The sequence below is a fragment of the Panicum virgatum genome, chromosome 9N (assembly GCF_016808335.1).
Source record: "Panicum virgatum strain AP13 chromosome 9N, P.virgatum_v5, whole genome shotgun sequence".
In the NCBI taxonomy this organism is placed as follows: Eukaryota; Viridiplantae; Streptophyta; class Magnoliopsida; order Poales; family Poaceae; genus Panicum; species Panicum virgatum.
Window position 1 is genome coordinate 57588790 of NC_053153.1, and position 27227 is coordinate 57616016.

The 27227-nt window shown below is 45.6% G+C and overlaps 1 protein-coding gene and 1 long non-coding RNA gene across 2 annotated transcripts; one reads left to right on the forward strand and one right to left on the reverse strand.

Moving 5' to 3' along the window:
- Nucleotides 1-17074: 17074 nt before the first annotated feature.
- Nucleotides 17075-17588, reverse strand: LOC120691292. The gene is made up of 2 exons (XR_005682172.1): nucleotides 17539-17588; nucleotides 17075-17424 (listed from the first exon to the last, which is right to left on the reverse strand). It is a non-coding gene; the product is annotated as an uncharacterized LOC120691292 (long non-coding RNA).
- A 7899-nt stretch (nucleotides 17589-25487) lies between these two features.
- LOC120692800 (LOB domain-containing protein 37-like) lies at nucleotides 25488-26821 on the forward strand. The gene is made up of 2 exons (XM_039976187.1): nucleotides 25488-25908; nucleotides 26018-26821. Exons 1-2 carry the CDS (start codon nucleotides 25725-25727, stop codon nucleotides 26464-26466), a joined length of 633 nt encoding a protein of 210 aa, XP_039832121.1. The 5' UTR covers nucleotides 25488-25724; the 3' UTR covers nucleotides 26467-26821.
- Nucleotides 26822-27227: the final 406 nt, after the last annotated feature.

Sequence of the window (27227 nt, forward strand, 5' to 3'; positions counted from 1 at the left end):
CCTGGAGAGCCTTGGTGTTTCGGAATGCCCAAGGTACTAAAGCAGGGAGTACGAGCATTATGGTACCATTCGCTGCAGGGTGATCCTGGTCATCGCCAAAAGTGACCGCTACCACGACATCCAGCCATGGCGAGTGACCACCACCGGGTTTAGATACTGAGACACCTATCCCTTGGTCGTCAGGAAGGTGCTCCGTTATCTGTGCCGAATTTTTAAGGAACATCTCGCCCCCACATCAATAAGGATCTTTCCTCCAGCCATCAGAACCCTAGTTTGGGGGGCTCGCATGAGAAGCCTGGAATGGCACTGCCATGAAGAGGACCCCCTGTACCAAGTGGCTACTTACCTAGCCTCCTTGGATCATCTCTTTGACGAGCAAGCCAGCATTCTGAGGGAGCAGACCCATCGGGCCGAGCAAGCAGAGCTCGCGATAAGGATGCATCAAATCCAGGTGGCTCAAGCTGAGGCAAGAGCCGCAGCCGCGGTCAGTAGTGAAGCGGTTGCCCAAGAGAGCCTCAGGTAGGCCCGGAACCTGTGTATACAAGAATGGACCAGAAGTGGAATGCTAGTCCCGGCAATTAGAGAAACTGATGTCCTACTTGGAACGCCCATCATGGGATGGGGACCACTTTCTGGGACCCCACAAACCCCACCCGAGAATCCTGAAGGGCCTACTGCCGCTGTTGAAGGAGAAGCTACGGAGCAACCCCTGGAAAACGGAGACCTAGAGAACGGCGAGCAAGGACTGCTCATTCCCCTCGAGGATATGAGTTCTCTTCCAAGGGGAGAACCCACTCAAGCCAATGAGTCTGCTCACGATGAGGACTACACTCCAACTATTTTCGTCCCCCGAGCTGCTCACGATGACGAGGCAGGTTCCTCACGTGGTCTAGTCCCTGCACCACCAGTTACAGCTGCTCAGGTGTCTCAGCCTGACTCGCTTGCAGCTCTTTTCCAGACACTTACAGAGGAGCAGCGCTCACAGAGGGGGATACAGAACTGGTTGCTAGCTGAGCAGGCTCGCCAGGTGGAGGCTCATACACTCCTCTTATTGGAGTTGAGGCAGCAGTTGGAGGCCATGAGGCAGCAGCTCCTTGTTCAGTCCCAGCAGCAGCAGTAGATGTTCATGTTATTCTCAGACTGTTTTGGGACACTTTACCGCCACCAGGGTCTGTCGGAGCCCCAGTTCCCTACTACACAGCAGCTCCAGTATGACCCCTCTGGCCCTCCTCCTCCGATCAGAGGGTTTGTGTAGACACCCCTGGCCTTGTACCTGATGTCTCCACTGCTTCAGACCGGGGTGTTTGCGATGCCTTCCCCCGCTCCAGCTCCAGCTCCAGCTCCAGCACAGCAGTTTGGGATGACCGAGGAGCAGCGGACCCTTTTCCTCCAGTAGCAGGGGATGCTTCGTCAGTTCCAGCACCCGTCTGCTCAGCCTCTTCCGGTCACTACACTCACGTTCGAGCTGATCTGTCCGACTGTTGTTCGTCCTTCCTTGGCGGACTCCGTTCCCGTCTCGTCAGCACCTTTGACGGAGGCCACCAGTGTCGTCACGGAGGTAGCCACGTCTTCTGCTCCACCTACTTCTTCAGCTACTCTGACGACGTCTCCTGTCATGCCTACCGCCTCCCCCGACGACTCTGACGACGACCCCGACCGCTTCATCGCCGCACCCAGCCAGTCGACTTCGTCTTCTCCAACCTAGAAGTAGTTTCTCCTTCCTTTTTGGTGCTTTGTTGCCAAAGGGGGAGATAGATAGTGGGAGTAAAGATAGGGGGAGCGGGGGGTTTGTGCCGTGATTTGGACTCTTCATGGCTTTTGATGTATCAGACATGTCGTTTGGATATTGTGTATGCTCTTGTGTTGACATGTCTCTACATGTGCTTGTTTCAGTTAATGCATGCTTGTTTAGTTCCTTGTTTATCTTGTATCTTGCATGTGTTGTAGCGCTTTCAATTTCATACTATGTTATCTCTACTTTGTGTTGTCATCAATCACCAAAAGGGGGAGATTGAAGCGCATCTAGGCCCATAGATGCTTTCAGTAAGTTTCGGTGATTAATGACGACCGTATGCGACTAACATATGTTTTGAAGGAAATATTATTTACAAGTTAAGTCTCATATGAAATGTGAAAGGAGACCCCTCAAAATTCATGATCAAACGATTCACGGACTCAATTTTCAAGAATAAGGACCATTCTAGATTCAAGTATCACAAGGAGATGAAGGACACTTGATTTAGTTTGAATTTTATTGATTTAAGTTACTGATCATACTATTAAGAGGGGTTCTCGGGTTAGTAGCTTGACTCAAATTGATCCGACCTTAGAAACGATGCACACTTGCTCAATTCAGTCCAAGACAGCTGAAAAGAACTAAAGAAAATACTTGGAAGAACAAAAGCTCAAAGAAAGAATCAACTCCAACTCATTTCAGCCGAAAACAACAAAACTCAGTTGCACCGGTTACACCGGTGAGTCAGCACCGGTGCATCCGAAGGCGACCGGTTGCACCGGTGCCCCACCACCGGTCTAACCGGATAGTGGTATCTGGGATCAAGCAAGAAACCTCAGTGTCACCGGTTACACCAGTGCCCAGTGATCGAGCACCGGTCTATTCACCATGTCATCCTTCAGAGAGCATGTTTTCGGGCGTGGGAAGTTCTCTTCAGCACCGGTTACACCGGTGGCTGGACCACCGGTGCATTCACAGTGGTATTGATCAGAGGCTATGCAGTTGGAATTCAAGAAAACCCTTCAGCACTAGTTACACCGGTGCCTCTTAGAAGCATGCACCGGTGCATTTCTGTCAGACTGCCACACTATCAGATTGTCAACGGCTACTATTTGGTTTTAGTGTGATGGGTTGCACCTATGCTATACCTGCGGTCTAACCGGTGCCTACGACTTTCTGGGCAGTTTGTTCCCAATGGCTAGGGGTTCCTCCCCACTCTATATAAGTCGACCCCCTGGCTCATTTATGATGCCTTTGACGCATTGAATACCTGAGGCCACCCTAGAGAAGAGAAGAGAAGAGAAGTGTTTGGAGCCATTGAATGAAGATCTAGTGCTGGCAAGTGATTCAAACAAGAATTCAACCATTCCTTGAGTAGCAAGTGTGCTAGTTCTTAGGGCCATCTCAGTGAGGGTCAAGTGAAGCCTTGAGAGCTTGTTACTCTTGGTGTTTGACGACACCTAGACGATTTTGGTGATCGAGTGATTCTTGGTGAGCTCTTAGAGATTGTGGGAGCCCCAAGAGAAAGAGATTGTACATGGTGTGAAGCTCGCCATTCCGGAGATGGAAAAAGAGCATTCTTAGTGAAGACTTGCTTCTTGGTGATGCAAGGGAGCGATACTCTTAATGCGTGCTCCAACGCGGATTAGGGGGGAGCGTCAACTACTCGATACCATGGGGAAAATCCAGTTATCCCGTGTTCCTCTCATTTACTTTGCTAGCATTTCATATCTCTAGAGCTCGTTCTTGTACTTGTTTGGTTGCTCCTTGCCTAGTTTTTCTACTTGCTAGTTTGATCTCTTGACTAGGTTGCACATTTGTTAGTGTGATCTTACTCAAGGATGATGAACATGTTAGTGTGTTATCCTACCTAGTTTGATGATGCTAGTGTGCCCTAGTTGATAGAATCAAACTTATAGATTGGGCAACACTAGTCTAGGTTAAGGACTCGATAGAAATTTGGAAAAGTCTCAATTCAACCCCCTTCTTGGGCCTCGATCCTTTCAAAAGGTATTACAGATCGTTATTAGTAGACACACAACATAGCATAAGACTTGGAGCACCCTGCATGTGTCGTTTTAGAGGAAGTAAGGGCCTCTTTGGATTGCAGCCATACTCTGCCACGCCAACTGTGGTGGCGCCACACTTTTGTGGCGGTGTTTTTTGCCACCACACCTTCGGCAGGAAACTGCTCTGTAAAAGCCGGCTGCCCAAGATAAATCACCAACTAAACGACAACCTTGATGCTGTGGCGGCCACAGGGTGTGGCGAGGCGGACGGTGGCGTCAATCCAAACACCCCCTAAATCTCATCAGGAACCGAAATATCTCCATCTACTTGTGCGGAAGTAAATAATTGTCCAAACAACAACAAGATCTATGGTACAGGCGTGGCTCAAGGTCCAATGTCACACATCAGTCAGCTAATACCATCATGCATAATTAAGGTTTTGCATGATGATGGTTGAGGTAATTATAAGGATCCCATGTTAGCTGAGAGCAACTCCTACAATGGTGAAAAGTAATTAGAAGGATCTCATAATAGCTAAGAGCAACTCCTGCAAAGCCCCTACTGGATCGTCACCGGCGCTCCTATTTTCCAGGTACAAGTCTCTCCGACCCGTTGCGCTCCGCTTTCTATGCCTGTCCGCCTCTCCCTTCCCAAGCTCGAGCTGCGGCAGCCACTATTTGTTTCACACACCCACATTGACAGAAGTGTTTCTCCGCAGTATCTAAAATAGCATAATCACAATTTTATCTATACCAACCAAAAGCAACCTAATGAGCAACAAACTGCAGTGCAACTATATTACAAACAAACTTGAGTTATCTTCAAAAGGTCAAATTAAAACTTATAATATTGTGAGCCTATTAAGTATTAACTAGCATTTGGTTTTCTTAAATAAGAAGTACATCAATTCTTCATAATTTGTGCAGTCATGATGTTGCAAGTTTTTTTTTGAAACCTCAAATACCTCTCCAGTTTTATCAAAAAGAAATACCTCCTCCAGTAGTGTGAAGTCAAATATATCAAACCAAAAATTTTCTAGTGAAACAAGCTAGTTAGTCTGCATTTACAACTTTGATAATGCATTTACAACTTTGATACACACACACGACGAGACTAAAATGCAACAAGGTGCATTTGTTATAACAAATGCACAGACCCTCCGCCAGACTCACCAACTAACCACAGCTCAATCCCGCCGCCCACCAGGAAGCCGCATGCAGAGAATCTTTTATTGATTTGGATAACAAAATACAATATCTCTTAAACCGTAGCTCCGATTTCAGATCTATTTGCATCAGGTTGTTGGAAAAAATGTGCTTAACAAAACGAGATCCATGAATACTATATTTGATGAACTTTTTTTTCAAGTATGTAATTGCAACATCACGATACTATGAGTTGCTATCATAGCTACATTATAATTGCAACTTGGCTGTAGCGTAGTTAGCACTAGTTGCGACCACTTAGAACCTTAATTTTGCACAATTGCTACTGGTTTCAACTAGTTACAACCTAGTTGCAAGTCTAGTTAGTGAACGTTGCAACAAGGTGCATTCTGTGTACAAAATGCACTTATACCCTACAATTGCAACTTAGAGACTACATCAATTGCAACAAGAAGAATAGACCAACTGCAACTAGACGGAACTAATTGCAACTGGACACAAACCGGTTGCAACTCGGACAGATTTGGTTGCAACTTGGACGGTCGTTGCAACTGGACGCGAACCGTTGCAATTGGACACAATCCAGTTGCAACTAGAACAGTCACATTAGTTGCAACTGAGAGGAGAATGCACCCAGGTGCATTATACCATACACACACACACACACACACACACACACACACACACACACACACACACACACACACATATATATATATATATATATTTGGTCCTGTATGAACCCATTGGAGCGCGAAAACTTCAAATACATTTTAAAGGGTAATACTAGACTCTGTGTGGATTAATCAGGCCTATGATGGGTAGCCTGGTAGGTCCTTAACACTAAACCAGCAAGCTTGACCCAAAACTCAAGAAATAAAATAAGTACTTGTATGATCTATTTTTTAGCTAAAATTTCCATTTTTTGCATTTATCAATACAGTTTAATTCAAATTAAACAATATTGATCTATTGGATGGTCTATTTAGGGGGGCACATAATACTCTGTCTGTCCCTAAATAATCTTAGAGTTTGTCCTTGGTCAGTTTGACCAAGTTTACATAAAACAGTATTAACATCTACCACATAGTAAACTATAGAAGGTTCATCGAAAAAAGTAAACAATACAAGTATTTTTCATAATAGATCTAATTATGCTCGGTACTGTAAATGTCATTGTTCTTTTTTATAAAATTGGTCGATCGAACATAGGACCAACTTGCGCAGAAGACATTATACTTGGGGCAAATGGAGTACCTTATATTAGTGACACCAACCATCAATTCTTCATAATTTGTTAGAAATTTGTTATTTTTATATCTCACAAACGAAATCAAGTTTGGACAAGATATTTTACAAGGTTTTGTATCATCATATCATCTACATGTGTGATTTTTTTGGTGAATTTAGACAATTTTTTTACTGTGGTTTGCATGGGTTTTCACAAAAGTTGTGGTTTTCACTAGATATGTTCCCCTGTTTGGATGTTCTAGAAGTTGTTCCATTTAGCTAATAACTTGGACAAAATTGTCTCACATCAGAGTCCTGATTCCAACCCCCTTTTGGCTAATAACAAATCTGTCAACAAGTGTACCTTTTAAAAAACACTAACAAACCATACACGTGTGCTGTATGCAAACAAAATTGTTTTCCATTACAATTTTCAGCTAACATGCTTAGCAAACACATCCATATCAACATGAAAATCACTCAAGAATAACCATTGCATCCGAAGCAAGTAATCAGATAATATATATAATGCTAGTTTAAACATTTGCAGCTAATCCTTACTTTACCCAATAAACTGAGAAATGAAACAAATGCAACACCAAGTGCTGCCAAAAAAAATTATTGAGCTCTTGTGCTGAGTAATTTCTTTACTTTTCCTTGGGACTAGCCTTCCTCTTGCTGCAAAATTTTGGTGGCCTTCCTATTATTGGATGCTTCATAGTCTCTGAGCAGGTTGCTTCTTTTCACCATTTTGCCTTTTTCTTCTTTGCGCTGATATGGTGAATCTAAGCCAGTTGACGCGTCACCATCTTCAGCTACAACAGAAAAAAAAATATGGATTAGTAACATTCATAGTGGAAGAATAAGGACAACAAGGTTTCTTTGCTTAGATCGAAACATGAATGTTAGTCATTGACATAGCTATTCAAAGATTACTTGCAAACAACAATAACGAAGTGGTATTTTGAAAGGAAAAAGATGAACCAGCTAGTACACATGCTGGAACCTATGTTAGTTGTCTGCTAGGGTTAATTGCATTTGTCATGTCTAGCATTTATCTAATGCCTTAGTTTATTTATATTGAGACTTTTACTCATATATAGCTTATTACTAAATGTTCTAGAGTTACAATCACAATCTGAATTCGAGAAATTGAAACCCATGCTTCAACTGAAGTTAAGATCAGCACAAAATTATGTATTTTATTCCACAAATATAATAATTAAACATATCGGAGGTTACCAATGCAAATTATATTTACATTGCCGAGACACGTTCACCATACATGTCTAGTGTTACTGGTTCACAAGATGCTAATGCACTAGCTAACAACACATAGATCAGAAAAAAGTGCAAATGGTTATGAAAGTTATCCAAAATGTTATGCTAGAACATGATAATCATCAACAGTATTCCAAACTTCAACATAGAATGCAACATATGTCTATACAAAAAATACGAAAGTGAGCTGATTGAGAGCTAGCCAGATTTTTCAAATAGCACTTCCCCTGTTGTTAAATCAATATGTTGACACATTTCAATTTTAAGTGTGTGTATATCGACACATACTATATAAGATTTTTCTAAGGCACGGAACACAACCGGAGACCACGAGTTCGCCGTGTGCCCGAGGCACACGGCGAAGACTTCGCCGACGGTGGCCGACGGCAAAGCGCCGACGGCCGCTACAGGGACGGCGAAGCCCTTGTTTGCCGTGTGTCAAAAGTCGCGCACACGGCGAACCTTTTCGCCGTGTGTATATATAGGCGCACGGCAAAAAAAAGCGAGAAGACGCCGTCCGGGCTAGCTGAGGTCTATGTGTTGCCGTGTGCCAACGTGGACACACGGCGAATAGGGACTGGCATGACGTCCGTCCGAGTGTTGACGGCAGCCGGGGAGTTTGCCGTGTGTCAACCGACTGGCACACGGCGAAGATGGGAGTTCGCCGTGTGCCTAGCCCTGGCACACGGCAAACAATAACGGCCGTGAGGCCCCCTGACGGCAGAGGGGTGTGCCCCGCACGTGATCCATGTTCGCCGTGTGCCTACTGGCTGACACACGGCGAAGAGCAAGGTTTGCCGTGTGCTGGCCCTTGGCACACGGCGAAGAGTAAGGTTTCCCGTGTGTTTTTGCTTTGCCGTGTGTTCTTCTGGCGACACACGGCAAAGGAGGTCTTCGTCGTGTGCCCGAAATAATGCACACGGCGAAGATTCTGGCACACGGCAAAATACCGTTTTCCGGTAGTGGAAGTATGCAAGTCAAAAAGTTATATAGCACATAAGTGAAATAGCATAATAATTTTGAGGGTGCGTACACATAAAAATTCACCAAAAAACTATCTATAAATAGGAAGTAGGAACTTACATCCACCATCACCTGAGGTACTGCTCTATATTGAAGTTTCTCTAGGCTGAGATGATCTCATGAGATTCTGATCATGCTTTGTATTTGTTGCCAGTCATTTGCGCAAACGTTCATGCTATCATGGAAATAAAATAAATTAAATATATATAATAAAAAATGATCCCCAATGATTCCCCAAAAGATTCTCATTATCAATGTAGTATGCTTGGACAAATTAAAACCACCATATTGACAAAGGGCACAATATATTTAATGTTATATAAGCTGTTGGTTAAAATGCCGAATTATGTCCATTCACAACCTATATTGGTCTTGACATTAAGTATTTCCTAACATTGTCACATTTGTAAAAGATTTTAATGTTTTTAAGCAAGTGCGAGAACTGTGGCATAGGATGGAAAGTCAGCTATAGCATCAACTATCTTAATAATAAGTTAGGGGAGTCACTTCATCTCACCAAATTCTAGAAAACATTTCTTCACTCACAATAATAAAAATTATACACCATAACTCATGGTTGGTTCAAATTGATGGCTCTGATCTGTTTGATACAAATACTACTACTAGAACTTTATTTGAGATAGACAATCCCACAAGCCACTTTTGTATGCACTTAATTGATACTTCTTAGGAAATAAATCAAGTAAACACACATATTTATAATGGTAAGATAGTGCTTGCAGCAATAGAAATAGACCTAAGTGATCGACCTATATCAAATAGACAGCATATATAGCATAAGGTCCTGTCTACACTCTACACCGGAAGTCTGGATCGGAAAATGCCAAGACGCAAATTGATGATTGGAAGCATGTAATAACATCGGCTCACGGTGATGCAGAAACAATGGATCATGGTTTGATGATAATGACCCTGTAAATTCGGACATAAATAAGCAATGATTTAATTGTTTGATTCCAATACCTGCTAATCATGATTAACCCCAACCACAACCATAACGCAGCAAATCATTTGCTATGACATCACATATGAGGTGAGTGGACACTAATTACTGTTGAACAATCATGATCAAGGCCTCTATTTCTTCAATGATCAAGGCCCACACTACACGACAACCCTAAATTAGGGACACACATCAGTTGGTACAAGTGTGTTTTACTCTGATGATTTTTAGCTATGTACTCCTATGCCATAAAACGTGCTGTGCATTATGGGCATCAGCATTAGAATCTAGCTCTACTATTTGAATTCAGAGTTTATCAATTAACAAAATGGTTAACAAAATGGCTTGCTTATACCTGTAATTCGAGATAGCTTTAATATTAGGAGGAGCTACATTTTTTATGTTAGAAGTTCTTGTTCATCTCGTCTAATTAAAGACACATGTAGTTCCCTTCGCAATTGTGTTATATAAGTAGTTGCATACACATATCAATAATAAATATTCATTTAAAATGCGGAAGACATTATTTCGTTATGTAATATGTTGACTTTTGGTGCTATAGCAGGAGGCACTAATGTAAAGACTTGCAACAGTATCGCCTGGACTTTGCAAAGAAACTGTAATACCACTCCCTATTATACCTTAATATATGGAAAAGAATGTGGCGTGGGGGCAAGGAGTAGCTTGAATTAGGCAAGAGGGTCAGTGTGATTCATAGCCGCTAACCAAACATGTATGAAGTGCAACGATTATCATTCTCACTAATTCTTAATGCAATATTTTGCTACTGCAAATCGTCCACTTTTTACTTGAAAGTTTACTGGCATTTTATGCCAAGTCGTAGATTATATTCATACAGAAAAATGTTTTTTCTACTGTGGTGATCTAGCGGATCAGAAGTATGACACATTATTATTCTGAACCAGAATTGCGGGGGAAATAATGGAACCACCACGATTGCCAAGAATAAATACCTAGCTTAATAAGCAAGGGAAGGAAGAGAAAGACTTAGGTCATTCACTTGCTGGGTCCAACCTATAATAGAGATCCATCAGAGATAATCCTAGACTTATTCGTACAATCATGTGCATGAAAAAGAAAGACGAAATTTTGAAGTCAAAGAGGATAAACCGGCGGTGATGCCTGCCCAGACTATCACCGCCGGTTCGTAATATGACCCGGTGGTGACGCCCACCATCATCAAAGGAGCCGAACCAGCGCTGATAGACTATCACCGTTGGTTCGGTTTAAATCGGCGGTGATTAGACGTTTGCAATGGCAGTTTTTGTAGTAGTGAAAAGAGCCTAAGAGCTAGGAGAAAAGAAATAAAATGTTCAATAATTTTTCATGAAATGTGAGCAGCACAAGCAGTGGTACAAAAAGTACAACATGGTGCAGATTTTTTTAGATATTTATGCATGGAAACATCAAATAAAAACATAACTTCTTACAATTATGATAATTACCAGATCTGCAGATTTGTCAAACGAGTAAAGGTCATGGACACTTCTCTTTGGGATAGTGGCACGATCAGGTACTTTTCCAGTTTGTAGATAACTTAAGGCAGACTTCAGCGAACGGAATGTGTAGCCAGTAGTAGGATCGGTGCAGTTCTGCATAATCAGACAAATATGTGAATATAATATGAATATCTTCTTATTGATGTCAGTGAAAAAATGATAACCCATGTTCTTACCAGGTCTCCCCTGACTCTTTCCTTTGTCTTTCTAAACACTTCTTCTTTTACCCATCCATCCGGCAATTCCTTTGGATTAAGCTCAACCTTTGCAAGTATCTACAAATATATATAAAGATAAAACATGTATAAAATCATAAAATATATTGTTCTATTAAGATAGAGAAGATCTAGCATAATCACACATTATCGTCAGAACTTATATCACATTGGCCTTTTGTATCACACTCTGAAATCCTTGAATCATTAACATAGAGTAGTACATCTTCTTTTGACACCAGTCGCACTCCAGTTTGTGAATGAACATAAAACTGCAAACGTGGCCCACACACACACACACACACACACACACACACACACACACACACACACACACACACACACACACACACATATATATATATATATATATATATACTGTCAGTAATTGCAATTACTATCTAGGCGTTCATTAATACTAGCATGAAAATTAACTATACTAGCGCTCATATTCTGTTATTTCAGTTTTGAGTCCTCAATACATGGCTTTTATGATAAAATCAACTGGTTCAAAGACTGCACAATGGAAAGGAATACAAAATAAATATGTTTCTCCGAGTATATCCTAATGGCAAAGCTTCTGAAATGGAGAAGGTCGTGTACTCCTTGCCCCCACGCCACATTCTTTTCCATATACTAAGGTATAATAGGGAGTGGTATTACAGTTTCTTTGCAAAGTCCAGGCGATACTGTTGCAAGTCTTTACGTTAGTGCCTCCTGCTATAGCACCAAAAGTCAACATATTACATAACGAAATAATGTCTTCCGCATTTTAAATGAATATTTATTATTGATATGTGTATGCAACTACTTATATAACACAATTGCGAAGGGAACTACATGTGTCTTTAATTGGACGAGATGAACAAGAACTTCTAACATCAAATATGTAGCTCCTAATATTAAAGGTATCTCGAATTACAGGTATAAGCAAGCCATTTTGTTAATTGATAAACTCTGAATTCAAATAGTAGAGCTAGATTCTAATGCTGATGCCCATAATGCACAGCACGTTTTATGGTACTCATGTATAATAGGATTCTAAAAAGGTACATGAAAAAAATGATATGTTGCTAATGTGAAACCAGATCCAAACATGATATCTAGGGTACATGGAATTGTTGAACCAGATCCATATATATATATATATATATATCCCCACCAGCTCTGATCTCCATAACCCACCCCTTTGGAAGCCACTGGTGTGTTTTCTGGACATATGTCACAATCGATTAGAAATATACAAGCTAAATTCCAGTAGCAAGCCTACAATAAAGAAAAAAATTGTCATGCTTATAAAAGAAGTCACACACATAAAAACCTGACCTGCGGGGGGTAAGACCGCCCCCACGGCATTGTTTGAGAGGTAGAATGACATTCTCACAGCAGGCCAAGAAAACCTCCGAACCCCTGCCCCACCCGTACACGGGGGGCCGTCGCCTTGTGAGTTAGGCCGGGCTCCACAGTGCTTTGGACATAAGGCAGTCGAGGGGGTTTTTTTAACCGGAGGCGGAAATTCGCCCCTTCCGGAGATCGAACCCACGACTTCCGGAGTGCCGCCGGACTGCCGGAACCAATTGGCCCGAAATCCTTTGGCAAAGAAGTCACACACATGAAGTGTGCTATCTGCGGCAGCACGTTCTTCTTCCTTGGATTCCAGTATACGCTCATCCTTCCCAGAAAAAAGGTAGTCTAGAACCTCTTTATCTGTGGTGAATGTACAATCCGACACAGGGGAAGTGTAATACTGTAACAAAGAAAATGGAGTTACATACACTACTACAAAAACGTTGATTTGTCCCGGTTAGGAAATCGCTGTTGTCCCAGTTTCCCAATCGGGAACGCCAGTCCGGGACAAAAGGGGGTGCCCTTTTGTCCCGGGTCTGGCAACCGGGACAAAAGAGGACATTTTGTCCCGGTTGGTAACACCAACCGGGACAAAAGGTGAAGCCAGCGCCCACGTGGCTGGCGCACCCTTTTGTCCCGGTTGGTGTTACCAACCGGGACAAAAGGTCTCTTTTTTCATGTTTTTCTTTTCTTAATTCTTTTTCTATTTCAATTATACTTTTGTATTTCAATTAAACTTATGTATTGGAATTCAGTGTGTATGATATCCACTAATATATACATATATATAGTTACTTATATAATATTTGTCCTAGATAGTTTTCATATATAAATTAATTCACTTATATATATATGTATACACATATCTATACATGTGAATTCCTTTACATATGAAAATGTCTAGGACCAATATTATATAAATATATATATACACATATATATTATTGGAGTGCTTATATATATAATACATACATACTCCATCATATTTGCATAGGTATATTCGTTCTTAATTACATAGTAGAATTCGCCTTTTGGAAATTTAATTCGCCTCGGTAGAGGATGCAATCATTGGGGCATGCATGTATCTTTTGCACTTCCAGTCCTAAAGGGCAAACAAGTTGTTTGGCTTCATACGTTGTGGCAGGCAATTCATTGTCCTTAGGAAGCATTTTTTAACAAGTTTGAGTAATTCACCAAATCCTTTGTCGGATACACCATTTGTCGCCTTCCATTGCAGCAACTCCAAGGTGGTGCCAAGTTTCTTAAATCCATTTTGACAATCTGGGTACAACAACTTATGGTGGTCCTCTAACAACTTCTGGAACTTCAACCTCTCCGTTTCACTCTCACAGTCTGCCTGCACATTCTGCAATGCCTGCCCCAGATCGTCGCTGGGATCATTTTCTGCTACATCTACTTCGGGCTCTTCCATGGGAATATCGTCATCGAATGCACCGATTCCAGCATTCCCGGGAAAGTGGTCGTCAAAATCTTCTTCTTCATTGTCTTCCATGGTAACCCCCTGTTCTCCGTGCTTCGTCCAACAAACATACTTCTCCATGAAACCATTTGTGAAAATGTGGCTGTGTAGGATTCTTGAAGATGAGTAATCCTTGTTATTGTTGCAATGAACACACGAGCAGCACATAAAACCATTCTGCTTGTTTGCCTCAGCCACAGACAAAAAATAATGCAGGCCATCAATGAATTCTTTCGAACGTCGGTCAGCATTGTACATCCATTGCCGGTCCATCTGCATTTTAAATAAATCGATTTGAATTCTTTACACGTATCGAATAAATAAAATATATCAAACCTAAATTAAACTAAATATAACATAACATGAATAATTAAAAGATATACAATATCCATCATACATCTTGATTAATTAAAAGGAGTACTTAATCCATTACAGAACTTAACAAAGGAGTACTATACATGAAATTTAAAAATTCGGTCAACAACACATAGGTTTTCAACCGTCCTTGCGTTGGAACGCAGAATGCTCTAACGGATTTCTTGCTGGCGCAGAAGAAGATGGCGGAGCTGAAACCTCCGAGTTTGGTGGTGACGAACCGTAACGCCGCAATAAATCATCAAGATCAAACGGAGGTTCCTCGCCCCTTGCCATGCATTCTCTATATTCTTTTTCCAAATAACGGAGCGCTGCCATATGAAAAGCACTAGGTTTTTTGGACCGACGACCTACTCGAGTTGTGCCCTTCTCTCCAGAAGGACAACGATCACCCCCACCGGCGCCACTCTCTCCAGCTGCTGAAGCCATATTATACTGAAAAATACCTTTATTTTCCACAAAATTATAAATTCTTACCATTACAATGCAAAAATTATTTACTATTATAATTACAATGATCAGATTAATAACTCTTGCAAATAACAATGAAATCATATAAAAAAGACAAAATGTATCATTAATCCTCAAGAAATCTCTAATTAATTGAAAGAATTCTCTATAACTTCTAATTACTTTGACACCCTTCAGTTCCAGGAGTACACTCTTTTCAATATCCAGAAACCCTCTAGAAGAAAAATAAACCTTTATTTCTGAAAATGTATATGTCAGTAACCTCAACCCTGCGGTGATGACACTGCCTTTCGGGGGGACACGGTGCGGTACAAGGATGTCACCAATCGGCCAGTCGCAGCACTAACATTTACGATTAATAGGCACAGCACTTGGCACAGGCAGCATGCTCGTTGATATGCTCTCAGTACAACAACGGCCATGCTGACTGCGTCAAATGTTGTCTTCTTATCAATCGGAAGTGCTGGTGATGCGACCAACCGATTCGCGACGTGCTTATAGCGCATCGTGTATTCCCGAAAGGTAGTGCCATCACCGTTGGATGGAGATTAACGACGTATACTTGTTTCGAAATAAAGATTTTTTTAGCTTCTAGATGGTTTCAATGTGAGCCTGAATAAATACATCACTAGAGTATCAAAATAATCCATTCATATTACAAAAAATTCTAATATACTCATTTCATTAATTCATTCATGAATACAAAAATCAACTATCCACAATATGGTCATGTATACAAGTACATCACATGAAGTGTCTACACTCATTCTAAACATTTCTACTATCCACATACTCATCTAAATCTAAAAGAAAATCACACCTACATATACAATATAGCTAAATGTCCAAGAAATGAGCTAGCTACACATTTTCTTTATTTCTAAAGCATGAAATGAGCTATACAAGCCAAGGAAGAAGAGAAAAACAAGCCCCAAACATTTAGCGCCGATGGATGGACGGGGAATCAAAGATCTTCACAAATGTGGTGAAGAAATGAGCAAGAACTCCTCCCTCCCGAGCCGAGAACAGCAAGAAACAAGTGAGCTGAATGGCTCGGGCGGGGGGAGAGGGAAGGGGATAAGGGGGGCCAAGGCCTTTTGTCCCGGTTGGAGACACCAACCGGGACAAAATGGGGGCCTTTTGTCCCAGTTGGTGGTTCCAACCGGGACAAAAGGGTACGCGGGCCTTTTGTCCCGGTTGGATCCACCAGCCGGGACAAAAGGGCCCCATTTTGTCCCGGTTGATGTCTCCAACCGGGACAAAAGGCCTTGCCCCCCCTGCTGACCCGGCTAGCCGTTGGACCCGGGACAAAAATCACCTATTGTCCCGGGCCCAAAGGCTGCCGGGACAAATGGCCTGGAACGAAGGCCTATTCTGTAGTAGTGATACAATTCACAAATCTGAAAAGCAGAAAGATTATGCAACAAGGGTTTTTTTCGGGGGGAGAAGATTAAGCAAAAAAGGTTGAAAAATACAAGTATCATGACCTAACAGTGTGTGTTTATGCATATTAGGGATAAGACATATATACCCGGCGAATCGTGCCATCTTCTTCACAGTATACCTCCATGATCCACCCATCTGGTAGCCAATCTGGTGCCTGTGCCAGTGCCTCTATATCCTCTTTAGCAACCTTCTCATTCACCAAAGTCGTCGGTGGTTCTTCCACCCGCTTATCATCTGAGATCTCGATTACTGATTTGTCACCCGGCATTGTGGTGGTTTGGTTACAATTTTCCCCTCTAACCCTGCCCTCTTTCGCTTGGTTCTTATAGACTATAGAGCAAGGACGTCTGGATGCTGCGTACGAAGCAATACGGAAAAACACCATCAATGCTGGCTGGAACCAACACAGCTATGTGGTCATTTCATAATGAACAGCCAAATATTTCTTTAAAAGATCAGACAGCTAGTGTAACATTATCTAACTTATTTTTTATTTTGCATGGTGGCGGGACATCTGATACATACTAGTACCTCAATCTGGTAGTGGTCCGGGCCCTGGCCCATAACTGAGCCAAACCACTTTACTGATATTCGCTGTCGCACCCCACACCACCCCAAACCACTAACTTTCAGGACCAGTCCAAACCGAACTGTGGCTTCGTTTAATCCAAATCAAACCGTCCACATTTCAACCCATGGACAGTCGCTCCAGCCGCTGTGCTTCTGCCCTTGCTTGTTATATGTGTATCACTGCATAGCCCTTGCTTGTTGTATTTGTATATAACATGACAAACTGAATAATGAGAAGGGATCAGCGTGATCACAAAGCTTATTCTGTAACCTCTTAAGCCAGATTTAGATTAGAAAGAAACAGCAGGCATCACACAGAAACTGATACTACAATTCATAACATTACCAAAACCCAGATATTCTACACAATCTATTGAATTGCAGAGGCTACAGACGGACAAACAAACTGAACATTATTATAGGAAACAAGTTGCAGATTCAGCATAATGCCACGTTGTGCTTCCTTCCACATCAGAAGATCACATAATGCTTTTACTCTTGCTCAGGACCTGCACCAGACACTCTCAAGCTTGTTGGTTGCTCACATTTTCACGTCTTCATTGAGGCGACACTTTTACTCTTGCTCAGGACCTGCAAACAGTAAAAGAGTAAACATTGATCAGGCAAAAAAACAAGTAGGTAACCAACAACTCTGAACAGTAGTAACAACAGGGAAGTATAAAAATAGATGCAGCGATAACATACCTTCACCATCAGAACAAAGTTTAGGATCTTTGGTCTTATATAACCAATCTGTTAGACATCCCAGCAGTTCTTCTTCAATTGCATAGCCTGAGTGATGATACTCTAGCTCTTTGAACCAAATAATATTTTTTCTTGATCTTGAACTCTGCATCAATGTAGTGTGCAGTGACAACCATGTATCCTAAGTCCTGTGACGATGTCCAAATATCAATATCATATGTCAAGCAAACACGAGAATCCAAACTCCGAAGTTCAGCTTGAAGCTCCCTTTTTATCTCTACATATTTCTTCAAGCAGTCATCACGAATTGTTTGACGACCCCTAACTTTAAAAGTTGGTTGCAAGGTCCTTAGCCATGGTTGGAGGTAAGGGTCTTCAAATTTCAGAAATGAAATCTCAGCATGTATGATATACTTAATCATCTCTTTACGGCAAAGTTGTGGGTCAAATACAAAAGGAAGCTCCGATGATGGTTGCTTGCTGAGGGTGGCCTGAAATTTCTGTCTGATAGGAGTAGGGATTGCTAGGCAAGCATTTGCGGTGTGACCTCTTAAACTGCTTGTGCCTGATTTTGTGCTTAGATGTATTCCACAGTACTTGCAAATAGCCTTCAGTTCACCCTCCACTTTCACAAGATTTGGCTCGAAGTGTTCCCAAACATTAGACCTTGTACGACGCGGTGTTTGGCCAGTGAATACCTCTATAGAACCATGACTTGAACACCCAGAAGCGTTGGACGACATGTTTAGCTGCATAAATAGTAATGATAGGCACTAAACAAAATAATCTGGACAACAAGGCAATAAAATAACTGAAGCATATTGATGATAAAATAACAGAAGTATTTAACTCAAAAACTCAATAACTCAATCCATTCTTTTGTTGTACTGTTTCTAACAACAAAAGAAGCTATGGGCAATGTAGCAGATCATAGGCGCAGGTATTAGCTGCAAGCTGCAATGCTGCATCATGCATAATACATCACGCAAATGCATAATACTATGGACGATGTAGCAGATCGGCACATGCAAGCAAAAGAAGCTATGACTGAGTTACAAAAAGCAGATCGGCATATGCATAATACATCACGTAATTTTTTTCCCAAAGAAAAGATAGCCGTGGTAGTTCGAGATTGGAGGGAAGGTGTACCAGAAGATGGCGCTTGGAGAGGATGGCTGGGACACGGCGCCGGAGATGCTGGCGCACGATTCCCCTAGCGGCGGCGACCCCAGCGCTGGGAGCAGTGGCAGCCCCAGCGGCTCACGAACCCTCCGGCCGCAGTGACGGGAGGGGCGGCCCCGACGGTGCACGAGAGCCTCCGGCGGCACACGAGAGCCTCCGGCGGCCCTGGTGGCAGGGAGCGGCACCCCGGTGGCGCACGAGCCTCCTGCGGTCCTCCGGCGCCGGCCCCGACGGCGCACAGGAGCTACGGCGGCCCCGGCGGCGCACGGGAGCAGCAGATTAGGGATTGACCATTGAAACACACCGAATTGAATTGGTAAAAAGGAGAAACCAAACCAAACCAGCCCACTAGACATGTCGAGCCACTAGACACCAAACCAATTGGGCCCAAATAGCAAAACCAGCCCACTAAAATCGGGCTCTGCCCAGACCACTACCAGATTGACTAGTACCGTAGAGAATCTTAGGTTGAAATCAAACAATAATCCCTCCGTCGTAAAAATGTGTGACGTGCACACAGCCCAAGATTTAACGTTGGAAACTTGGAATATACACTTGCCCTCTTGACCACCATGCATCTAAATGTGAAAATGGCAGCTAGCAATAGGGAACGACCCAGCTTGTTTCTTTACATCCTTTTCTAAGTTTGTAAATGGTACGTCGTGGCAAATCGGCGTCTGAAAGGGCAAAACAATCCACGCATACTCGCACGCAGTTAAAAGTTGCCGTATTTGCACGTACGGTAGCTTGAATTGCGAAAAGCTCAAAGATTACATAATGCAAGATGGCAGCTGGCATGAGCGACGAGCAGCATGGCAGCTGGTGAAGGTGTCATTTCACGGTCACAGAGATGAAATCTTCTGCATTATTTTGGTTACTAGCATTCTTTTTTAAGAGAAATAGCACTGTGATTCTGTGCTGGGGTAGATAGGGTCTTAATTTGTACTATGAATGAGCAAACATCTTAGGTACTGCTAGGTGGTAACGGATCATGTGTGCTACTGAAATGGAAGGCCATCTTATTAGTGTAGCTTCCGCTTAAACAGCTGAACTATAGCCCATCTGAATTGACACTCATCCGGCCCATCTCTCCTTCTAGTTGCAAAGTCTAAACGGCCCAATACTGAATACAATAAGCCCAAGATGAGTAACCGGGGCGATTTCGTGCAAGATGAACTGAACACAAGAGACCGGACTTTGAAGCTGTGGTAACCTGCCATGTCCAATGGAGGTAATCTTATCAAATTTCGTGCAGGAAATCAAACTGCATCTCGCACTCAGCTCGTGGTTCTCAGAAATCAAGAAAGAAAAAGGCGCGGAGGCGTTAGCAGAAAACTATATATTCAATCGCATATGTTGTTGTGTGCCAATCCATCGCAAAAGGGAGAATCGAAGCTCCATGGCCGCCGGGTTAGGAGAGGAGGGGTTGTCGAGGGTTCTGGTATCCATCGGACTTAGAAGAGGGGAAGGGGTGGTAGGGAAGACTGGCGGCGGTGGCGGGTTATGTGTCGGTGTGGTCAGCGACAGAGACACTGCCGGCGAGGAGTGGTAGTTTGACAACCGATAGGCTAGGGATCTGACGGGGGAGCTCGGGTTGGAGGTAATTAGCGGCAGCAGCAGTAGAGACGCCAGGGCGGCACCATAGCCTGAGTCGGTGGGCAGAGCAGGGAGCAACACCGAACGTTCGGAGATGCATCCGCCGCAAATCGCAGAGAGCGATAAATAAAAGTCTAACACTTTTGGACCGGGGCAGCACAATAATTAATGGAACCCTCCCGGCATGATTCTCCCGGCCCCCAACTTGCAGTGCACCCCTCGACGAATATATTGCTGTCCCCTCCGCGAGATCTGTTCATCCAATTCCATCATCCGCTGCCTCCGCTCGCCCCCCCCCCCCCCCCCCCCCCCCCGCCCGCCCGCGCGCGGTGCCCATTCTCCCCGTCTCGCAACGGAAACGAAAAGCGCCGCCGCCGCGAGGCCGCATCCAATTCAATGATCCAAAGCTAGCCTTCCCATTCAATTCTCCTCTCGCAATCGCAAGGGTTTTTTCCAAAATGCTCGGCCGCTCCCGTCGCAACGATGCCCGTGTACGTCGTCCGGGCCAAGAGCTCCTGGGTCACAGCTTCCGGCCTTGTGCTGGGTCACGTCGTCGCGTACGGCGGAGGATTTGGGAATGCTTTGCATCTAGGGGCGCGCGCGTACTCGACGGACCCGCGGTGGTTGTTCAGGTGTCAACCACCGAGTGCCCTAGCTAGCTTAGAATAAATGAACAATTCCATGGGTTTTTTTTCTCCGTGAGCAAATAATAAAGATGGGGTGGCTAATGACCACGACGACGAACGCTTGTCGCTTGCTGCAAAGATTATTGGCTCCATTATTAACCTTTCTTGAAGCCAAATCCGATTGCCTTGTCTAGTTAATCCAGGTGCGCAGGTCGATGGGTCGCTATTTATTTTCGCTCCTATAGTAAAAGTCTCCGGTACGGTCATGTATGGATGCTAATAGCGCAGGCGTCTCTTCCACAGTGATGAAAATTTCCGAGTCTCGATTATACTGTGCACCATGGTGGTCTAGCTACGTATGAGTATGACGGGTCGTAGTCTACACTCGACATAGAAAATGACGCGTGCATAGGATTTACCCTAGATTTGAATTTTGACCCACTTTCTTGGGGAGAAAGAAAGAGGCCACGATCCTCCCTAGTGTTAGCCGGTATGTAGAGCTTAGGCTTTATTAATCGTTGCATTGAAAAATCAAATCTCCATCGACAAAAACATGGGCGCCAGCTCGAGAGTGGCCTCATAATAAAACTAGGCAAATTAAAGAAACCGGTTGATAATGTATTATTGTAGCTCTAAAATTCGATAGGTTATATATACATTTTCACCATAGTATATGATCCAACCATACCGTCCAAAACTTACCATACATCTGGCCTGGTGATGTTTCTCCAAAGTTTATAATAGCTCGCCCTGATCACTTCCACTCCTAATTCTTTTGTTTTTCTAATTCTTATCATCAATCCTGTTACCGTCTGCATCAAGAACTCCAACCCAAACTCGTGATTAGGTGGTTCTCAAGTGACAGGGCGACAGCTTTTCCTCTAAATTGGCTATCTTTTTTTTTGTCCCAGCCCGGCAATAAAACAAGAGAAAACGATAGTTGGGCCCAGAGCATTGTCAAAGCCTAGATGGGGAACATACACTCGTATGAAAAAGTCCGTCGCCGCGTCACTAGAAAACTACCTAAGAATAAAAACAGGGGGTCAAACTTGAACAATGCTATATTCATATTCCATAACTGAGGCACCCATGGTATTCAGCTGTGGGGCGATTTGGAATTATAGATTTAATCCTACCCTATGTACCGTGAGGATGGATGATGTATTCAGAGAAAGTATTATGATGGAAGGAGGGTCGGCAAAATGCCGATGTAGAAGAGAGAGAAGGTATAAGAGATGAGGTAGCATGCGAGCAGCGAGACGTCGGCATTCAGCGGGCGGATGCACTGTTTGGGCCCGCCAGCACCGCTCCCTCTGCTGTCAATGGCTGCCGTTGCTTCGTGAAATAAATGAAGCCACACCTGCTGAAAAAATGCAGCGCCCAGCTAAGCTAGAGCTTGTTTTCACCTGCAAGCAGGTGACATTATAAAAGGCTAGCTCTTAGGGCAGCCGCAATGTGGTTCAAGAGTGGTCTTTATAGCCCCGTAAAGGCGGGCTCAACATAAAGGAAGGTGGCAGTAAGAAAAGAAACTCTTACAGCTACCCATAGTTATAAAAGACCACCTATAAGAAATAAAAAAAATATTAAACTCTCTAACCTCACTAGCTATATCCTTTCTCTTCCATCTCATTATGCTCCCACTAGTTTGTGCGAGTGTTTTCTATTAGTAAGTGGGTCTTCATCTATCGTCCATTCTAAACTCAATATTGTAGCTATGGTATTAGAGCAACTCCAGCAATAGCCTCAACTTCTAATTCCTACTTTATTGAGTAAGGACCCCTCCTACTTTTAAGGGCTATGATTTTTACTCTCAACTCCAGCAATAGTTCTCACATTCCCACCCCCACCCCCATCACTTTTCATGACAGGTGGGATCCAATAGGCCCGGGTGGGAAAAGTAGGTGCCTTCCTAGAGTAAGGATCCGAGTAGGTGCTTTGTTGAACTAGGTTTTTTCTCCCTTATCCCTTATTTTATGAGTAGTGGGTTGAATAGGGATTTTGTTGGAGATGAGCTTATAGTGTACTGTACTGGCATAAGGGCCCATCTTAAGAATTGATGGGGCTATAAACATTGTCCTCGCCCTCGCCCTCGCGGAGATGAGATCATAAAGGCCCTGTTTGGTTAGAAGGAGAAAATTTTTGATGAAAACTTTCCCACGTGTTTGGCAGAACCAAACACATGAAAATTGAAAGCATGGGGCACGCGTCGTTGTGCGCGGGGTGATGCGCGTGCTGACACCTGACGCGGTCAGCTGTGGGTCCCGCTTTTGGCCCCCAAACACATGAAAATAATTTCATCACATGTTTTCCATCCACACAACCAAACAGGCCCAAAGATGATTTCCCGGCCAGGCGGACGCTGCAAAACGCCAGTGCGTGCACAGCACCAACTGAGAAGATCGCCGTCAGCCCGTCACATCCGCGGGGTTGCCGGGCCGATCACGATGCGACCCCTGGCCGGTTGCCACCAGGCGGTAGATTCGTCTATTCGATGTCAGATTTTGGTCATTTTCTCGGGACAAATAAGAATAGAATTACGATTCATAGCCTGTATTAAATGACTTGTAAGATTCATAAAACAAACCCAATTATCATATAATCCAATTAATATAAAATTCGACTAGGATCGGATACGGATACGGATACGAATGTTTTTTCACTTTTTAATTGTAGGGAGCAAATAATACATAAAAAAATTATACAAAATTTTATTCTTATGTGTAATAATATGCTTGATAATATAAAAAAAGATTAGCATAAAATTTTAAACATATCTATTTTAAAATATCAAATTTGTTCTAAGAATTCGGATGTTTAGATCCATCCTTACCAGGCGGTACGCACTACGCAGCATCATATCAGGAACAGAACAGAGCACAGGGGCAGGGGCAGGGGCCCAGGCGCAACCCCGCAGCGCACAGGGAAATACGCGGCGAGAAAGGACGGGACGGGACGGGACGGGACGGGATGCCTTTGCAAGTTGCGGCGCGGGCGGAAACAAAATATTCCCAAAGGGCAAAAGCTTGAATGCCTTAAAAATCCCCGGGAAATCAATCGGATCGAGAGGGCTTACGTGCAAGAAACAACCACCAGACCAGGGGTGCAAGAGGGCATTTAGATATATCTATGGCCCGGGATGTGCAAAAAAGAAAGCCACAAAAGTTGGAGGAGAAGGCTTTGCTTTGGTACCTGCTGGATGCAATGCATCCAGGAGCTGGGCTGAGACTGTTCGTTGGCAGGAATAGTATTCTACAACGTGAACTTGAGGTTGGTCCAACTTCCCTTTGAGCTTGTTGTGTGGGGGGCACATCATTTCCTTTGCATGTAGAAACTTTACTTGGAACAACAAAGGTGTGCATGCAGACTTGGGCTGCTTGCAGCATGCTAGCTTGAATCAATCCGCGTTGTTATTCGGCCAAGATTTGAACTTGTGCCCTCTTTTAAAGCAAGCTGTCAAAAAAAACAAACAAACAAACTATACACCAATGGAAGTGCAGTTATTATACATCGAAATGCAACTGCTGCGATGCCCAATAGCCACGGGTGAAAGCTCTGATGAGTGTGTTTTGGATTCTAATCAACATTGAGCCGGAGCCGTTCTGGAAGGCACCGAACATAGCCTGTTCGGATAGCGGAACATGGAGCTTTGCCTGCTAGTAAAATGGGAAACGAGGCAGTGTGTTTGTGTGCGTGCAAGCAGCTAAGGGCGCACGTCCAGTTTCCCCTTCGGTAGTGCCGCAGGAGTGATATTTACCATGCAGGCAGATGAGATCGCGAGTTACAGCTATCCATCCACTCGCAACAAAAGAGAGAGGGGGAGGGCAAGGTTTACAGCTCCTCGCCATGTGTCGAGCACCAGGAAGTCAGCCAGTCCATCTCCGACACATAAAAAAACGGACAGCGAGCGGCAAGCAAAGATGGTGCGCAATTTCCTAAACGCCGGATGGCGGGCGGCCGAGCGCGTCGCGATCAGAGCGGCATTGGGGCAATTAGGGGGGCGAGCACGAATCCGCCCGCGGGCGCAAGGGTCCACGGCACGCTGAGTCAGACGCACCCGGGCATGCCCGACACGCGAATCCACGCCACCCGGCCCCACCGCCGCACGGAAAAGCAGCAGGGGAGGGAGGAGGGGGGCCGGGGGCGGCGGATCCCGCGGGGCGGAAGCGGCGAACCGCGCCCACCACCGCGACGCGACGTGCGCGGACGGGGCGAGCGCGCGGCGCCGCGCCCGGTCGAAAGGATCCCCACGGCCCCGCGTGGTGGCGTGGCGTGGCGTGGCGTGGAACCGTCCGCCCCGCCCCTCGGGGGATCGGATCCGACGGCCCGCGGGGTGCCCGACCGGCCGCGGAGACACGGAGCCGCCCGCCCACCCCGCGCAGGCGCGCACCCAGGACCTTGGAACTTCCCCGCGCGGCAGCGGCACACCGCCTCACTTCTCACCTCCCGGTCACCGCACCACCACCTGTCGGAGCCTGACCCGGGTCCAAGCCTGGTTGGTTAGGTTTACGAAACCAACCATGGTTGGGCTTGGGCGGCCTCGTCTCCACTCCTGCGCCCAGGGCTCCGCGCTGCAGCTATGCCCATGCCCTCCCCCGTGCCTATATATCTCCCTCCCCGGCTGCGGGCCGGCCGTTCTCTTCGTTCCGGTTTCCTAGCGCCACCTGCAAATTAAAGGCGTTGTGTGGGAAGAGAGATCTCTGGCTAGCTAGCCCTGCAGTGGTAGTGTGTGGTTGTTGTATGAGCTTGTTCCGGTTGCAGTAGGAAGGAGCCGCCTCCGTGGGCATGAGCTGCAACGGGTGCCGGGTGCTGCGCAAGGGCTGCAGCGAGGGCTGCGTGCTGCGCCCCTGCCTGCAGTGGATCGACGCCGCCGACGCGGAGGGCCACGCCACCGTCTTCGTCGCCAAGTTCTTCGGCCGCGCTGGCCTCCTCTCCTTCATCTCCGCCGTGCCCGACGCGCAGCGACCTGGTATGCAACCGCCTCTATCTATCACCACCTGACCCGGGTAGCTGCCTGCCCGTGCATGTATGATATGCGAAGAAGCTGATCGATCATCCCTGGCTGTGACCTCCCGCAGCGCTGTTCCAGTCGCTGCTGTACGAGGCGGCGGGGCGGACCATCAACCCGGTGCACGGCGCGGTGGGGCTGCTGGGCACGGGGAACTGGCACCTCTGCCAGGCCGCCGTCGACACCGTGCTGCGGGGCGGCGCCATCGGCCCGCTCCCGGAGCTCGGCGGGGGCTGCGGCGCCGCCGCCGGGAGCGGGGACCTCTACGGCCCGGCCGCCGGCAAGCAGCGCGCCGGCGGCTGGTCCACCTTCTCCACGGCCAAGCGGGTGCGGAAGGCGGCGCCGCCCGCGTCGGAGGCGTCCTGCGACCTCGGGCTGTGCCTGAGCCCCGGGTCCCCGCCGGCGCCCGGGGAGCGGAGGGCGCCCCTCCTGCGGCCGGGCACGCCGTCCATGAGCTCGGACGAGTCCGTGACCTGCGGCGGCGACAGGGAGCCGGTGCTGCTCAACCTCTTCCCCTGAGACGGAGCGCCTGCGGCCAGCTAATCCTAATCCCTGCGTTCCCTAGCTGTCCACCGTACGTGTGCTCTCAGGACGGCGGACGTTCCCGGCGGCCAAGTATTTAGTTGTTCCGCTTGCCGCCGCCGGCGAGGCCATTTCCCTTGGTTTCTTGGCGGCCTCTGATTTTGTTGTGTAGCTCTAGTAGAAAAGAAGCTATAGCAGCCGGCCTGGACGCCCCGTTTGCGTGGGCGAGATGAGAGCGCCGGTGGCCACCCCACCCGAGTAACCATTTTCCTTTTTCTCTTGGACAATTATATAAATATATAATAAATAGTAGTACTAGTGTACTACGCTGAGGCTGAGCTCCCCTTTTTTTGTGTGCTCTCCAACACAAGATATCACGATCTCGTCTAATCTTGGGTGCGACCGTATGATTGGAGCCGCGGCATGCGGTTTACTGTTGCGATGGACCTGATAATTGGTGGTCGATGGGTCACGCTACGTGAGGCCCTCGCCAGAAACGCTGACGCACCGTGCAACGACGGGTCGCGCGCGACGCCGTGACGACTGCCGCGGCCGTGTCTCGGGGGTGCGTTTGCGCCGGGCTTCGGGAGCGCTCGGGGGTACGGAGTTGACGAGGGATCAACGCGGCGCGCGCGGCTGACGAGGAGAGAGAGGCGAGCGGGGAGCAGTGGCCGACACGGATGCCCCAAAGTCATCCGGGGTTTTGTACCGCACGTACTGCAGGGACAAAAGCGGCACGCCCCACGATGCGCCACGGA

What these genes read in the sequence shown, in the direction of transcription:
- LOC120692800 (XM_039976187.1), top strand. Translation starts at nt 25,725, where the DNA reads ATGAGCTGCAACGGGTGCCGGGTGCTGCGCAAGGGCTGCAGCGAGGGC. An exon ending in GCCCGACGCGCAGCGACCTG is followed by an intron (nt 25,909 to 26,017) that starts GTATGCAACCGC and finishes GACCTCCCGCAG; the next exon opens with CGCTGTTCCAGTCGCTGCTG.